General features: G+C 46.4%; 1 protein-coding gene across 1 annotated transcript in view; it reads right to left on the bottom strand.

The window, feature by feature from the left end:
* The window catches only part of LOC125759288 (uncharacterized), a 220,868-nt gene that overhangs the window by 184,402 nt on the left and 21,250 nt on the right, over positions 1–15,216 (bottom strand). The window contains exon 5 of the mRNA XM_049417700.1: positions 10,235–10,430. Coding sequence (XP_049273657.1) covers positions 10,235–10,430 — 196 coding nt within the window. The remainder of the gene's footprint in view (positions 1–10,234; positions 10,431–15,216) is intronic.

Below are 15,216 nucleotides of genomic sequence, written 5' to 3'. Positions count from 1 at the left end.
ACTGGGCTCCCACGCAGAGGGCCCAGGTTCGAACCTCGTTCCATCCTGGAAATTTTTTCTTATTTCGTTTTTTTTCTAATTTCGAGGGATACTGATTACGGACACCGGCGGCGACGGTGGCGGACAACTACGGCGCCAAAAACGGCCGGTGAAATGATCTCATAACAGCTTTCGCTGTAAAAAAAATGTAAACAATACTAAATGGTGCTCGCTTTGCACGTGGACTTAACCGCTAGCACAGCGTTATATATTATTTGATTTGCAGAAGAGCTCAGCAATGATTCCAGCTATTTGTGCTGCATCCTGAAGTGTATCAAGTCATGCTGTAGATTTCGATTACATCTGTGAATAAACTATCTGCATAAATTCCCAAATAGCATCATAAGCCATGAATACTCGTATAAAAACGCACATGTTGTATGCGCTCGCGAAACCAAAACAGAAATCGCCCGCGAACGGACTACTTGGAGTAGTAACACATGTGCAGAAGCTCCGCCCACGTAGCTTTGGCTGTGCTGCCAGAGAAAGTTGTCGCCAGGTATACGTAGCATTACCACCGGCGGTAAAAGCGCCGTCTCGGTGCGCTTTAAACATGTTCTTCAGAAGGAGGGCGGTATGGTATTAGCCGACTGACGTGCACTACGTCACTGGGCGTGTTTTCAGGCGGGTTAGTCTCGGAGACGGGAACTATCTCGTAGGTGACGTCCGTTACCTGGCGGACGATACGGTATCGACCTATGTAGCGGGATAACAACTTCTCGGACAGGCCAACGCGACGAACTGGGCACCACAGGAGAACTAGGGAACCAGGTGAGAAACGAAAGTCGACATGCCTGCTGTCGTAGAGGGTCTTCTGGGTTGCTTGTGACAGCCTAGAGCGGGCGATCTGACGCGCGTGGTGGGCACGAGCGATAGCATCACGTGCGTATTCGCTTGACGGAGATGTCGGATCACGTCCCTAGAGCATATACAGAGGTGAGTAACCGGTGGTATCATCACGCAATGAATTGTAAGCGAAAGGCACATGAGGTAGCACCAGGTCCCAGTCATGGTGGTCGGATGAGACATACATGGAGAGCATGTCCGTGAGAGTGCGGTTCAGGTGCCCGGTGAGGCCATTTGCTTGGGGATGGTAGGACGTGGTCATTTTGTGCAGCGTTGAGGAAGAGCGTAGAATATCGTCAAATACTCGTGGCGAAAATGCGCGACCACGATCGGTGAGCAGTTGGCGAGGAGCGCCATGGTGTAGAATAACGTCGTGGAGCAAAAAGTCGGCAACGTCAGTGGCAGTGCTGGTGGGGAGCGCTCGAGTGGTGGCATACCTGGTCGCATGGTCTATAGCAACGGCGACCCACTTGTTGCCAGAGTTGGACTCAGGAAAAGGGCCGAGAAGGTCTACACCAGCACGGAAGAAAGGTTCGGTAGGAATGGAGATCGGGTGAAGGAGTCAAGCAGGGGGTGTGGCAGGTCGCTTCCGACGTGGGCATTTATCGTAGAAGGCCACGTAACGTCGAATCGACCGGGTGAGGCCACGCCAAGAGAAGCGGCGCCGGACACGGTCGTACGTGCGAGATACGCCTAGGTGGCCGGCAGTGGGCTCGTCGTGAAGCTCATGCAGGACCGTTGAAGGAAGATTTTTAGGCAAGACGAGAAGGAGCTCAGGGCCATCTGGCAGAACGCTACGACGGTACAGCGTGCCATTCAATAGCACGAACATGCGGAGTGACGCGTCGTTAGGGGCAGATTCGAGACGGTCAATGAGTGATCGCAAGGAAGCATTGCGACGTGGTCGTCACCAATCTGAAGAAGCTGAGACATGGACATGACGCTGGGGCTAGGCTCGATGACCGATCCGTCTAGCTTTTCAACAGGGTAACGGGACAAGCAATCGGCGTCCAAATGGAGGCGTCCAGACTTGTAGGCAACTGAGTAGGAGTACTCCAGAAGACGAAGCGCCCACCGACCAAGTCGTCCAGTAGGGTCCTTCAGTGAAGAGAGCCAACAGAGCGCGTGATCTGTTACGACAGGGAAAGGGCGGCCATACAAGTAAGGGCGGAATTTTGAAAAACCACCCAGGCAAGGGCAAGGCATTCCCGTTCTGTTATACAGTAGTTGCGTTCAGACTTCGAGAGGAGCCGGTTGGCGTAGGCAATAACACCATCAGTGCCCTGCTGAGTTTGGGCCAAAACGGTGCCGATGCCGTGACAATGAGCGTCTGTGCGCACTTCTGTAGGAGCATCTGGGTCAAAATGTGCAAGAATAGGTGGTGTCGTTAGAGCGGTAATTAGCTGAGAGAAGGTGTCAGCTTGGAGAGGACCCCAGCAAAATGGGACGTCTTGTGTGAGGAGGTCAGTGAGTGGGCGTGCGAGTACCGCAAAGTTTTTCACGAAACGGCGAAAGTACGAGCACAGGCCCACGAAACTGCGAACATTATAGATAGAGCGAGGAACGGGGAAGTTCGTTACAGCACGGACTTTTGCCGGGTCTGCTCGTACACCGGAAGCGTCAACGAGGTGGCCCAACACAATAGTTTGACGAAGACCGAAGTCGCACTTCGAGGAACTGAGCTGGAGGCCAGCTTGTCGAAATGTTGAAAGAATGGTAGAAAGGCGTTCAAGGTGTGTTGCGAAGGTGGTTGAGAGTATTATCACGTCGTCCAGGTAACACAAGCATGTCGACCATTCAAATTCACTGGCGTCGCCGGCGTAACCGATAGAGCGAACGAGGACGAAAGCGAGTGAACGTGCAACCTCGCTTTCTTCATCCGGCACACGCGCTGGCCCCTCGGTCGGAGCTCGCGCGCATGCAGGGCTGGCACATGCACTGCGGTTGGCTTCACTTGTCGTAACGGGACTGTCAGCGTTTCGCTTGGTTCGCGACGCCTGCAATGTACAGATTGGTGTGCATAGCACTCGAGCGCTGCAGCTTTTGTGGTAATATGTAACGAATGTTGCATTACAACTACTGGGGATAGCCAAAACTTCAAACACAGTTGGCGTTAATCCAACACGAAGCTGCGCTCACAATTCGCATTAGGCAGCATCGATATTGTCAGTGAATTTGCTCAGCAGTCTGTCGACACGGGATGCGTGCCAAATGATTAGCAAGAAGCTCGCGTAATTCCCATACTTAATCGAGTGACCCGTCTAAACCATCAATTTACAGACCAATTTCTTTAACTAGCATATGTTGCAAACTCCTTGAACATATAACTCAATCCGCTGTCATGAACTTTCTTACAGAACATGACCTTTATTGCGATAGCAATTATATGGACACCCTCGACGGGTTTTGCCGTCGCCGTTGCCACCGCCGTCGCCGTCATGTCCCTCCCGTATGAAGTCCAAATTCATAAGATCCCCCGCGCATCTTATGTTTTACCGCAGGCAAAACCGCGCGAGCGGGCGCGACGAACGCGGCCGAAGCTGAAATCAAACGAGCCGGTCCAATTGCGCCGCTCAGAGGGTGCATGCGATAGTATCACCCCGCTCGGGAGGCCTGCCGTCGAAGCAGACAGGAAACGCCCCGCCCGTCTTTAACGAGCCTCAAAAGACGCGAAGACACGAGGGAAGGGAGTGTGGCGCGAGCAGCAACTGTGAACTTTGACTCAAAGGGCGCGGTCGCGATCGCTGGCGCGCGAGCTATCTTGACAGCCATCACAACGGGCGGCTAGTATACCCTTCTAGGTGCCGCGCTCTCAACGCGCAGTGACTATGCGGAGAGCATCTCTCCCTGAAGCGGCCGTATTCTCTTACACCAGCGTTTTGTAGTTACGTGAGATCGGATACAAAACAGTTAGCTGCCAGCCTCACTTCGTAGACACTACAATTTGTTGCTATTGCATTCATTGTTTCGCCCTTGCGGTGAAACTGACTTTTTGTATCATTCAGCACGAATTTTTGCATGGTCGTACCTGCGAAGCGCGACTGTTCGAATTAATTAATGACTTGCATCACTCTGTTTATTATTTGCATCAAGTTGATGCTATATTTGTAGACTTCGATGGCGCAGGCCTTTCACCAGGTTCCTCACTTGCGGCCTATTCCCAAACTAACAGGTCTTAACATAATTACAAAACTTGTTTCGGGGATTACCAGCTTTTTAACTAACCAGTACCAATCCGTTTTCGTTAATGACCATTCGTCTCGGTTAACTGGCGTCAAATCTGGAGTACCGCAGAGTTCTTCAGTGCTCGAGCCTACATTTTTGTTAGTTTATATTAACGAGATTAGTAATGGCATGGTTTCCACAGTTAGATTAGTTGCGGACGACTGCGTGACTTACAAATTATTAACCCTGAGGACACCGGATACTTTCAGTCTGACCTAGAAAATCTCAGTGAATGGCGCAACGAGTCGCAAATGCAAATTAACGTAAATAAAACAAAGGCTATCAGATTCGGGACTACAGCCACGGCCGCTGGATGAAAAAGCGCACGGTACAGCCTGCGCGTCGGGCGGCCTCCTATGGGAGAGCTCGTGTCGGCCCTAGTTGCAGTTGCGGCCGCTGCGGCGCAACGGGTGGGGGCGGGGGGGGGGGGGGACGGGCGCTGGCGGCTCCGTTGGGGCAGCAGCCGCAGCAAATTAGTTGGTGGTGGTCACAAAAGTGATCTCACTAACTTGTTCTATGCGGTTTTTTTCTATCTCATCTATCGCAGTCATGACATATCATGTGTTCGCGTAATCTGGTTAAATAGCCACTTAAGTTTCTGTGTGCGCGCCGAGCTCCAGGCATTTTTTTAAGGACTAACTTTTTGTTTTGTGTCTAAAAGAACCTTCCACAATGCGCGTAGCAATGTTATATGACGCTTAAAGTGTGAAAAAGTAATAATAAGAATATCTGGGGTTTAACGTCCCAAAACCAAGATATGATTATGAGAGACGCCGTAGTGGAGGGCTCCGGAAATTTCTACCACCTGGGGTTCTTTAACGTGCACCTAAATCTAGGTACACGGGCGTCAAACATTTTCGCCTCCATCGAAAATGCGCCGGGATCGAATCCCGCCGCGGCCGGGATTGGATCATGCGACCTTCGGGTCAGCAGTCGAGCGCCATAACCACTAGACCACCGTGGCGGGGCATGTGTGAAAAAGTGGTTGTTATATTTATGTGCGTGTAATGAATGCATCATTCGTTATTTTAACATATTGATTGGCGTGACATTTCTTCAGCACCCTTGAGTTTGCTTAGCTGAAAATGCTTGACAAGTATTTGTTTAAAACATCTGACAACACCCGTTCATGTTCTTTATACACAGAGAGTGCATTCAACATACGTTGAATCTTTTTTCATGATGTCTGACACATGATACTGTGCCTAAAAGTAATTCAGCTTCGAATGCTCGATACTAGCGGATTCTACAAATACAGTGACGCACTCCTCGTACCTTTGTTGAAAAGGCGGCGGAAGTATATATTCCGTAGAAGTGGCTTCCAAATTTTTTTACAGTTCTTAGCAGGGCAATGTCATCAAATTGATGTATATTTAAGGCCGATTACTGGAGTGACTAATATCTTGAAGAATGAAGCTGACAGTAATAGGCCACAACTGAAGGAACAAAACCACGAAATGGCGGGGATCAACTCAAGATATATATATACATATATATATATATATATATATATATATATATATATATATATATATATATATATATATATATATATATATATACGGTAGAAAAACAGGTCGACAAACACGCGAAACACAAGTTTTACCAACGTTTCGGCAGGCGGGCCTGCCTTCGTCAGAGTGAATGGTTACAGATGCCACGCAGGGCGCATGTATAAGCCGCTTCTTTGCGTATCACACGGCTAAGTCGTTATCAGTGGTTTTAGTTTAAGAAACAAGATTATACATCACGAAAGGCACGTGGCTGTAGAGCACATACAACTGAACACGCTTATCATTATACAATAGTGAATTGGCACGTATTAGATACCTTAGAACTTGTGTGCAATGAACTAGGTCTACAAGATAAACTGCGCACGCAGTCGCTCACTTGGCCATAAATGCAGCGGGATAATCGCAGCCGAAATAAATTCAGCAGGCCTTTAACAAAGAAAAAAAAGTTAGAGAGATAAACAACAAAATCAAAAAGCATGCAAAGCGAAATGGATACGAGTAAAATCATGAAGCGATAAAGGCCACGGACATTATGTACGTAATAACTGACGATAGGTTAACATCATGCAAGAAATAGACACTAGCCAGTAACACAAAACGGCGATATACTAAGGCAACATGGAAGTAAGCGTACCCGGGCTCTCGTTCATGCCATCAGAAAGTGTTTTGAATTTATGAATTAGGAATGACTCTCACTTCACGTTCATGGTGTGATTTAAAACTCGATTCTAGTATTGTAGCCATAATGTTACTGAAAGAATGACCTGCCTCGGTGACACACACACACACACACACACACACACACACACACACACATATATATATATATATATATATATATATATATATATATATATATATATATATATATATATATATATATATATATATATATATATATATATATATATACTCATGCGTGACCATCACTTACCCAGTGTTTTGCGAGACGGCCCATTTTAACAAGTATATATACTATAGTAGCCCGCCAAACCACGGCTGCTGTGCGACAGTCGAGTACGTTGGATCGAGCACGGGTGCCTTTGTAGACAGTCAGGATTCATTGGGGGCTAGTTGGTACTGCATCGTTCTTGTTCTGCGCTAAAAAATGTAACAGGGGGACGACACGTCTGTGTTCCCGTGTCGTCCCCTGTTACGTTTTTTAGCGCAGAACAAGAACGAGCCTTTGTAGAAAATCTTTAATAGAAAAAATAAACAGTAAGAGATGACAGAACCACATGACGGAGACTGCCAGAATACAATCACGTTGGTGTGCAACGAAGATTCGCCCGTGCCTGTACAGCGGCTAGCATCAAAAGACCAAAACGATATGTTTTATGGTCTGCGCAGGCTAGAAGTGGACAGGAAAACAAGGTGCAGGCATAAAAAAACAATGATTAAAAATAACGTTAAGAAGAAAATAGAGACGCGAGTATAGTGAAAGCGTTTACCCCCCCCCCCCCTTTTTTTTGTTGTCTACCGTATAGCTGTTAACTTTGTCCTTGTGAGTGGCTTGCAACGTGTGCGTTGGCTGCCATGTATATTTCTTTGAAATGAAATCTTGTCGCCGCCCATGAGCCGCTTTTCTGCACTTTTTTTGTCTCCGCATGTTTTGCTGCGGTAAGTTTGAGTCTGTGCCCCGTTCCGCAAATGACCACAGACAACTCAACTCTCTGAATGAGAGGGATACACGTGCTTTTCAGCGCAACCAACATCAGTACCACATGGCATTACGGGGCAACGCACGCCACCACAACGCGACAGCGTTCGGAAACAACCGGAACCGATGACAAAGGTACCGCTGGCTGAAAGAAAAGACGAGATAAGAGAAAATGGGAAGGTGGTGTCACGGCCGCTGGATATCAACAACGTTTTCAACCAGCCGCCGTTCGCAGCCAGCAGGGATGAGCCCTGAATTGATAATAAATAAAATAACCTCTCACATTTTGTCCTGATTTTATGTTCATTGTTGAATTCGTTACATTAATCATGAACGGCGCGACGGGAAGAGACAAAAATACTGAAGAGCGCAGGAATGCAGGCAGTTGTGTTCGTGTGTTTTTCAGCCTTTTCATCACTCTTTCTGTCTGACCGTTTTTCATATTATTTAACCCGTAACAGCTCGCCCAATTGTCAGCATCGAAGCTAGTTATTGAAATTTCAAAGTGGCTTGAATCTCCTACTATGAGATGGTCGCACACATGATAAGCATTATTTCATGGCAGTTGCATGCGATACCGTATCGTATGTGTACTATAAACATGTTTGGAGGAAGGAAAAAGATTATCTTATTTCGTGTAAAGTAAACAGTGGCCGCTGCAATTTTTGAGATCACTTTTTCGAAATGAAACGATTATATCTGGAGCAACATATTTACAGCCAAAATAAAGAATTTCGATGCATTAGGAAAGGTGTAGCGCCTCCAGTTTGGTTAGTTGTGGTTTTCTAAGATCCCACAAAAATATTCCCACGATTACTTCGCAAAAAGCGATCGGTGCGCGAAGTTGCATCTTGGTCAAGGCAAGATCAACAATTTCCAAAAGCTGCAAGTATGTACAAGAAAGATCGGTAATTAACTGATTTGTACACGCTACATGGACTTTAAAAGAAAATTTCAAGCGTCACATAAAGACGCACACGCTCAAGCATAACTGCCGCAAGCGCGCCGCGCATGTGAGCCCGCGGGCGTCTGCGAAACCCGTCCCCCTCCCGTGGCGCCGCGCCGGTGGTCCTCGAAACTAGCCAGCTCACGCCGGTTTCGGAGCACACGGCAGGCCGTACCCGTGCGCTTTTTATCCAGTGGCCGTGCTACAGCTAATTCTGTGTAATGCGATTACAGATTGAAAAACATGCCCATGCAGTATATATCCACAATAACATACGTGTTCAGTTGTCATCAGGCCTGTCATGGAACGCCCGTATAGACACATTTCTTAGTCAAGCATCCAGATCACTTGGCTTCACAAGGCGAAATTCGCATCCGGCTAACTCAGAGACTATACTTCTTACTTATAAGACCCTGGGAGGCTCTAAAATTTATTACGCCTTCTCGATCTGGAATCCCGATCAGGCCTACCTCAAACAGAAACTGGAGCCTCTACAAAATAAGGCTGCTCGCTTGATCACAAAAAACTACTAACGTACATCAAGTGTATCTGAAATCAATTCTTCACTTAATTTAGTACCACTAAAAGAGCGCAGGTTAATGTTAATATTGTCCTCCTTTCATAAGCTTCACTACATTCAGTCGTCCCACGATACCTTCAATATGGGGCCATCTTGCCATGTATCTTCGCGACTCGATCACCAGCAGAAAACTGAGTCGGTTTTCGCCCGCACTAATACGTTCTTTTGCTCGCCGCTTCTCCTTGCCATCCTTGAATGGAATGTTGTCTCTGCAGACATTGCATGCATTGTGAATCATGGCTCATTTGTAAATAGTTGAAAGTCATTTCTATTACTCGGAGCAAATGGTTATTGGGAACACGTGTCCCTCCCCTCTAACGAAAATAAGCGATAAAAGAAAGCAGAAGCCAAAACAAATATTCTTTCCCCCCATCACTGGTGTTTATTTACATTGCATCTCTTGACGTACCGGTTCAATTTGTAATTTGTTTTACGCTCCGTAAAGTATGCTTATTATTGTTTCTCTTGCCTTGTTTCATTCAGTGCTCTTTATCATTTTCATGTGGTACTGCTGATGATTAATGTTAAGCGCTTCAATTATACAATGAACCTGTACCGTGTGACTGCGGTTTTTTAGGGCTAGTATAATACTGTCATACGTGGTTGTCTTTACATCATTTCATGTTTATTAATTCTTGTTGTTCTAAATATGTTCTTGTTTAGTGCGTATTTTATGTATTATTTGCCTCATGCACTGCAATTCCCTCCTCTGTAATGCCTTCTGGCCATTTAGGGTCCCTGAATAAAAAATATCAATATTGGTATATATGTAGTGAATGAAATGGCCGCGAGCGCACCATGAGCGTGGCACGTAAACCATGCTGTACATGGGATATACCGTGGTTTTTATGTCATTACTTGTCATTTATGTAATTGATACAGTCACGTGGAGCAATACCAATTTTGGTATGTATAAACCTAGCGGAACGACAGCAAGAGCACCAAGACCTTGGCATGTAAATCATGGCGTTCATGACACGCATGTCGTTATTTTCATGTTATGACCCTGTCATTTATGTTCGTCATGTAGTCACGTCACGCCATACCACTTTTGGTATACATCCAATTACCGAAACGGCCAAGAGAGCACAAAGTCGTAGGCGGCTAGACAGACAGACAGACAGACAGACAGACAGACAGACAGACAGACAGACAGACAGACAGACAGACAGACAGACAGACAGACAGACAGACAGACAGACAGAGAGACAGATAGATAGATAGATAGATAGATAGATAGATAGATAGATAGATAGATAGATAGATAGATAGATAGATAGATAGATAGATAGATAGATAGATAGATAGATAGATAGATAGATAGATAGATAGATAGATAGATAGATAGTCGCAGAAGTTCGCTAAATACGCTTCGCATTTAAAAAAAGGTTTTCTTTCTTTGAGACCTTCTCACTTTCACCTACCTTTGGCGGTCATCCGATGGCTCACCAATGCGCAGTCTAATGAAGCGGACAAAAACTACCCAGTCATCACGAGCAGGTCTCACTCGAATGCGGTAAGTACAGTGGAGTGGTCGACCTCGGTTGCGCTCGGTCACCGGAGGGCTCTCCACACCTTGGTATATATCCACGGTCCGGTTACACCGGTCGTCCTCGTCCACTGCGTAAAACCAGCGTGCAAAAGTGTCCCATCAATCCAACCAAGTTCTTCTTCATAAATATTTGTTTATTTTTGGACTACGAGTTTTACCCTGATCGAGTGGAAAGCGTGGAGCACAGACACAAGAGCACACAAACGCCGACCTGGTTCACTTCTTCTGTGTGTGTGCCTCACACCTTCATTTAATATAAATCCCTTACGGTTATTTGGATACTCTGTCGTTCTCAATTTCATCTCTGGAAAAAGGTAATCCATGATAAGTGTGCAAATGTTCTGCCTTCACGACTTTTATAAGCGCTGATGTTTCCGAGAAACTTTTCTTGCCGCTGCACGATGTTTTCATACACAGGGCTAAAAGCTCCGGCGCCGCCTTCAAATTAAGTACGGCGGCCCCATTTACAAAAAAAAATAGTAAGGCAGCTTCGAACTAGTGGTACCAAGCCCGAAGGAAATGCGGAGCTGAGCGGTTTTCTTTGTTGCTATTTCATTTTCTCTTTCTTTTCTCATCTCTTTCTTTCCTTTGCTCTCATTTTTTGAGTGACTTTTTTGCCTCTTTCTCTTTCAACTTCTTTCTTTCTCTCCAAATATATTTCTTCCCGGTTCCATCTTTCTTTTATTGCGGTCTCAATTTTATGGACCCTCTCGACGGTTTTTCTGCTGTCGCCGTCATGTCCGGTATAAAGTCTAAATTGATGAGATCCGCCCGCGCACCGTATGTTCTACCGAGGGTAAAAGCGCGCGAGCGGGGGCGATGAATACGGCTGAAGCAGAGATCAAACGAGCCGCCCATCTCCGTCGCTCGGAGGGCGCCTGCGATAACATCACCCCACTCGGGAGGCCTTGCGTCCAAGCAGAGAGGAAACGTCCGGCTTGAACGAGGATGAAAATACGCCAGGCGGGGGGGGGGGGGTAGTATTCACTCGAACAGCAACATAGCTCTTGATTCCAAGGGCGCGGTCGCGGTCACTGGTGCGCGCGCTATCACAGGGCGGCTCGCATACCACATTCTATGTGCTACGCTCTCAGCGGGAAGAGACTTTGCAGAAAGAGCATTTCTCCCTGGAGCGGCCGTATTCTCTCACACCAGCGTTGTAGAGTTACGCGAAATCGGATCCAAAAAAGTTAGCTGCGAGCCTCACTTCGCACATTACAATTCGTTGCTATCGCATTCATTGCTTCGCCCACGCGGTGAAACTGTGACTTTTTTCTTTCTTCACTTTCTTTTTTTCTTTCCGTATTTCTCTCTCTCTCTACACTCTAAGAAAGAGCTGCGTATTTGGGGAATATTTCTGCCACACAACTCCAATCATCATCTACCTGCGTACTTTTCTTCGTTATCACCGCGGTCTCGGCACTTACTCGCCACGAGTGGCGTACGCGCTGTCAGCGTCAGCCAGCATTCTTGATAGGGAAGCGGCGTAAGCCGGATTTTCAAGAAAGAAAGCGCCAGCAGGCCCCAACGACGATTATAGTTGGGCAGCTGAAATACTACCGCAATACTAGATTTCTTTAGAGTGCATTTCTCGTTTGCTCTTTCTTTCCCCGTATACTCCTGCCTATATCTTTCTCTCCATGTATTTATTCTCTTTCTGTATTCCTTTTCTGTTCTGTTCTTCCCTGTCTTTCTCGGAATTTCTCTTTCTTTTTACGCTATGCTTTACTCTCTCTCTCTTATTCCTTGCTCTCCTCCTCAGCCTCACTTCCCTTTCCGACCCCTTTGCTGTACTATACTATACAAGCCTATGTTTTGCTCCACTACTGTGACAGGATAAATGCAAGAATGTTCCAAAAGCCGGGTGAGTCCATGATTCTAAAATATTCACTCCGACTTCACGCAACAAAAGTATAATAAAATTACACAGACGCTTCGGCAGCTTTGCGGGTGGCATCATCAGCATACACTGGCACCCACTGAACGGAGGTCGCACAGTGCACTGTCAGTCACATATGCCTCTATATATGTCCGTTAGGTGGCCGCGGTTGTTGTTGCAAGCCGATTGGTAACGATGGATGAACCACGATTCCAGGAGTTTTCTTTGCCCCCACCTTTGTTCCCGAGCCAGCGTCGTCGCACCAACTAGCCCAAATAGCCGTTCTTCTTTTTCATGAAGTCGAAGGTATGCCCTGTTGTCCAGCATTGTTCGACGAGCTCTGTCTTGGAACACGTGGCATAGGTGGCATTAGCGACGTCCCCTTTGTGTTCCTTGAGCCTTGTTGATCGTTTCCTGCCTGTTTCGCCGATGTAAATAGCGTCACAGTCCCTGCATTATACTTTGTAGACGAGCCCGCTTTGCTCGTTCGCAAGTGTGCGGTCTTTCGGCTTAGTGAACACGTGTCCCAAGGTGTAATGAGGATTAAAAACGGTTTCTATGCCCAGCGGCTGCAAGGCTCTCCGAACAGTGTCGGATATATCTTGAACGTAAGGAATAGACAAAATGGACGCCGTCTTTTCTCGTGGCGCACTCCTCGTTCTTTTTCGCATGCGCTTCTGGGTGTCGTTAATAAACATTCTGGGATAATGTCGCTGTTCCAGTGCACCAAATACGTTTTCCACTTCATGCAGCCGCAACTGCCAATTAGAAGACACCGCATCAGAATGCGACAAGGAAGTCCTCATGACGGACCGTTTGTGTTTGGTCGGATGATGAGGTTCAAAGGAGAAAAAACTTTCGTTGTCCCACTGCTTCCGGTAAGCTGTCGTTTCCCCCCTGCCATTATCGGCCCTACTTACAAGCACATCGAAAACAGGCACGACATTGTCTTTCTCTGTTTCGCACGTGAACTGAATGGCGTGGTGCACGCGGTTTAGCGCCTCGTGGAACGCCTCCATATTTCCGCTTTTCAGGATAACAAACGTGTAAGCCACGTACCTACAGTACATTTTCGCCTGAAAGGGCAGTGCGTCCAGCACACGCGTTTCGACGTGCTCCATCACTAGGATTGCCATGGTCCACGGAAACAGGACTTTCCATACGGTACCCTTCAATTTTATGGTAAATCGCGTTGGCGAAACTGAAATAGGCTTTGCTTCAAGCAAAATCGCAGCAAAATTACGATCTCCTCCACCGACATGGACGTCCGACTTTGTAAATTACGATTTTCTTTCAAACGGGCCTCCGCCGCCTCAATGGCCAGGACGACAGGGACATTTTAAACAAGGAAACAACATCAAAAGACACCATCACATCGTAATAATCAAGATACTGCGTGCGTTCATCGGTTACAAATTGGAGAGAGTTTTTAACTGACCTGGTATTGTCCTCGGTAAACGGCCTCAGCAATCCAACCAAAAACTTCGACAAGTTGGAAGCTGGTGATCCAATGAACGAAACAATAGGACGGTAAGGACAACTGTCTTTGTGCACCTTGGGCAGCCAATAAATTGTTGGAGTGGCACCATCCGAAGAAAATAGTCGGCGGTACAACGTTTGACCTATGGTTCCTTTGTTGCGCAGTGTCCTTAATTGTTCAGCCAGCTGTCGTTCTGACTTCGCTGTCGGATCACGGCTCCCGTTCAGAAAGTGCAAGGGATCGCTCAAGATGTACAATGTACATCTTGAACAGCTTGACTGTAAGATGTACAACCAAGCTTGAAATTCTTAAGAATGCCAGAAAGCTGAAAGGAACCAACATATACATTAACGAAGATTTTTTTGCACGCGTACGGCAAATGCGCAAAAAAAATTCACAGCATATCCACGTGATGAATGATGATGTGTGGGGTGAAACTCCGGAGGATATCATCGGTAAACCTTGAATCTTCCGTGTAACGCCCCATCAATCATCATATAAAGAGTGAGGAACACTTTGTGTATATTAAAAACATTAAACTTTTATTTTTCCTAATTAGATGATGCTTGACTTGCGTTGTCCCTTCATTATCACGTCTTTATGGCCTGTGAAATGAAGGGATAGCGGTTCCTGTGCGGGTTGCAATTGGAATTTTAAAATAGCACGTGTGCACACGTCCCTCGGATGATCGTTGGTTTCATATGATCAAAGGACGTGCGCGTGAGAGCATATTTGCCTGCCATATGTTGTATTAACCACTCATTGTTCTTTTCGGTAATATCGACATTCAGGTCACCAACTAACACAAATGGTCTATTCTGGTCCTTGTCATATTTACACAATGCGGTGTCAGTGAATATCTTGATATTCCCACTCGACAAATTGGGTGCAAGGTACATGGTCATGATGCATCCATCAAAATCGATGGCAGCATATTCACCGGTGTGGCTCCTGGGTCGTTGGTAGTAGTGCCACATCTTACGCCTTTTCTGTTTGTTTGACGTACACGGCCACACCACCTGCAGGACGCTCTGCATCATCGATGCACACGGCTGGAACGTATCCTTTGACATACGGTCTTTTGGCGTTCCACGTCTCGGTAAGACAGAGAACGTCCACCGCAGTAAGTATGGGTTCCCGTTCCACATCGTCTACGTGGGCATGCAAAGTTCCAACGAAAGCAGTTTGCTTTCAGCCATTTTATTTACATTCCTCCTGGCTTCTTCTACCTCTTCTTCCAGCCTCTTCTTTGCCGCCTTCTCCAACCAATTCCTCTGGTTCCTATCGAACTATACTAAAGCTAGCACCATCTAGCGATATTATGCGCAATTATATATATATATATATATATATATATATATATATATATATATATATATATGACAAAGTCTGGTCCACCAGACGAAACGGTAGTAAAAATATACAGTGCCGAATCAACGAAAGTCGTAGTTTCTTTCTTCATTTCTTATTCTATCGGGGTCCGCTTGATTATTTT

The sequence above is a fragment of the Rhipicephalus sanguineus genome, chromosome 7 (assembly GCF_013339695.2).
Source record: "Rhipicephalus sanguineus isolate Rsan-2018 chromosome 7, BIME_Rsan_1.4, whole genome shotgun sequence".
In the NCBI taxonomy this organism is placed as follows: domain Eukaryota; kingdom Metazoa; phylum Arthropoda; class Arachnida; order Ixodida; family Ixodidae; genus Rhipicephalus; species Rhipicephalus sanguineus.
This window is presented reverse-complemented; position numbering and strand designations above follow the sequence as displayed.